The following is a 2758-nucleotide window of genomic DNA, read 5'->3' as shown; positions in this document are numbered from 1 at the left end:
TGAAGTAATCGACGACTGCCAAGGTGAATTGATGAATATTAGACGAGAATGGCCTGATAACATCCATGACCCACATAGAGAAAATCTGTGAAGAAATGAATGAGGCACATGAATCTTGTCTCCCTAAATACGGCCTAATCGATACAATCCCCTTCCATGGTAGAACAACAGTATCCGGACCTCATGATTAGTGTGGCTATCGTGAAACCATTAACATATGTCCTTCTGACACCCGTATAGACATTTTTCTTTTCTTTTCTTTTTCCTTTTTGCGTCCACAGGTCTTAACATCTTTGAATTCATGGAATAACTCAATGACGATTCGTTTTGTCTTCGCAGTGACTCAGGCTCTGATCTTTGCCTCTTGCTCACAATATCCACTAACTCTTTATAGAGTAAGCTCCTATTCTACCATCCTTAACAAATTAGGAGATAAGTTATGATCTCTGTCATCTTCAAAGTCCTGAGATCTACTTAAATACATATCTCACCCCAACAGGGAGTCAGTTACAGCGTTGCTCATGTCATTGATATCTGGGGGCCTATTGTAAATACGAAGGCAAGCTCCAAATGATTCTAAGGATGATTATTTGTATGTTATGATCATGAATGAAAAATGAAAGAATATTCGAAATAAAATTCAAAGAATAATAGAATCTATAAATAGAAAGAATAAAAGAATATTTACTCAAAAAGATACATTTTATTGAAATAAAGATTCTGTACACAAGCCTATTTCACAAAAAGATTCCTATTGCTTCTAGGCTTAAAGCAACAAGCGTGTTTTGAATATTACTCTAGATTAGTTCTAAAAATACAGGAATTTCTTCCACGGTCCTACTGTTAAAAATATTCCCAAGTATGCAAGGGTCTAGAAACTTTTACCCCCCGGTTCCCTTTTCAGATATGTCATTCAGATTCCCCGATATCCCTTCTAGGCTTTTGACTTATTCAAGGCATCGCAACTCTCTTGCCCCTACTTTTAAATATTGCATTTATTTCATCATCAGTGCGATTTGGTTATGAAGAATCGTCAAACTTCACAATTCCCATTTCAATGAACCTTTCGACCAACTTTTTAAATGTAGTGCAGTTTTCAATTGAGTGCCCCGGTATTCCCGCGTGGTACTCGCATTGAGCATTCTCATTATGCTATTTTAGGAATAGAGGTTGCACAGGTTTCGAATAGAATGGAGACGCTACATGCACATCAAAAAGATTCTGATACAATTCCTTCTATGACATTGGAATGGGTGTAAACCGGAGCCTTTCTGTATGTGACCTCAAGTTGGATTCTGACCTTAAAGAGTTTGGATAACTAATAGTTATAGCCCCCGGCTGGTCTACATTGACAAATTTGGAAGGCATGTTCACAATGTTCACTTCATTTTCCTTGTTCCTCGGGGTTGACCTTTTAGCACTTTCTCCCGCATCTATCTACCCACTTCTTACCGCATTTTCGATCATCTCACCAGACATTACTATATCTGAAAAGCTTAGAGTAGTGCTTCCCAACATATAATTAATGAACGGGGCTTTGGTCTCCTTTTCTAGCAGAGGCAGCTGGACTTGTGTGGATACCTCTCTCCATCTTTGGGCATATTGCCTGAAGCTTTCATTTTGCTTCTTTTCCATATTCTGTAAGGTAATTCTATCGGGTTCCATGTCTGTTACATGGCTATACTACTTCATAAAATCTTGTGCTAAGTCCATCCATGAATTGATTTTAGCACGACTCAATTGATTGTACCATTTAGCTGCTGACCCGATCAGACTGTCTTGGAAGCAATGGATTAATAGTTGATCGTTATTAACATATCCAGTCATCCTTCGACAGAACATTATGATGTGAGTTTTAGGACAACTAGTCCCATTGTACTTTTCAAACTCTGGAACCATAAATTTTGGCGGGAATACTAGATCGGGGACCAAACTCAAATCCTTGGCGTCAATCCCGCAGTAAAAGTCAACATTCTCTATTGCCTTAAATTTTTCCTCCAACCACCTATACCGATCCTCAAGTTGTCTTGGCAATTCCCTCTTTATTTCATCCAGATCAGGAACTTCAGGATTAGTTGGGTTGCCCCCCGGATTGGAGCCTGAGCCTATCGGGTAATCCACTGGTGCCGAGGTACCAACCTGATATTGCTGAGTTCTAATAATAGGTATACCTTGTGGACATGTCTGAGCATTTGTTGGGATGAAACTTGGAGGGTAGAGAGACTCCTCATTGTTCTCCTCAGCATTAATCATGGAACTTTTTCCTTTTTCAAGCCCCTTAATCAGCAATTGGGACAACTGATTCAACATATTCCTTTGAGACTCTAGCACCTGGTCTCTCATATCTTGCCTAATCTTTGCCAGTTGCTCTTGCATCTATGTTTGTAACTAGTCTTGTATCTCTCTTTGAAATTGTTCAAGTCTTTCCAATCTTTGGTCTATATCTTTTGTTTTAGCACGGGTACCGTAACGACGCTTGGTTGGTAAGTTTTTATCGGTTTCCAGATTAACTGAAATGATTTCAACGGAAATAAAGGCGTTAATTTTGAATTCAATTCCATTAGAACAACTTTTCTAGAAAAGAAATTCCTTTACATAAAACGGATTACGTATACGACCTTGCTTTCATATTCCAGGCGAAGACACTGATCCTTTTTCTTCGTGAAAGTCAAATCTCGCAAGTTTCCAATAAATGCCTCTACTAGCTCCTTTTTGCTTGATCCAGGCCATGACTTACTATCCTTGCAATGTTGATTAG

General features: G+C 38.8%; 1 protein-coding gene across 1 annotated transcript; it reads right to left on the bottom strand.

Moving 5' to 3' along the window:
• Positions 1-1683: 1683 nt before the first annotated feature.
• On the bottom strand, positions 1684-2376 carry LOC107955848 (uncharacterized). The gene has a single exon (XM_016891638.1). It carries the CDS (start codon positions 2374-2376, stop codon positions 1684-1686), a length of 693 nt encoding a protein of 230 aa, XP_016747127.1.
• Between the last annotated feature and the right edge of the window lie 382 nt (positions 2377-2758).

Source organism: Gossypium hirsutum, chromosome A07 (genome assembly GCF_007990345.1).
Source record: "Gossypium hirsutum isolate 1008001.06 chromosome A07, Gossypium_hirsutum_v2.1, whole genome shotgun sequence".
In the NCBI taxonomy this organism is placed as follows: Eukaryota; Viridiplantae; Streptophyta; class Magnoliopsida; order Malvales; family Malvaceae; genus Gossypium; species Gossypium hirsutum.
Note: the sequence above shows the minus strand (reverse complement) of the source record. Positions and strands in the feature narration are given on the sequence as shown.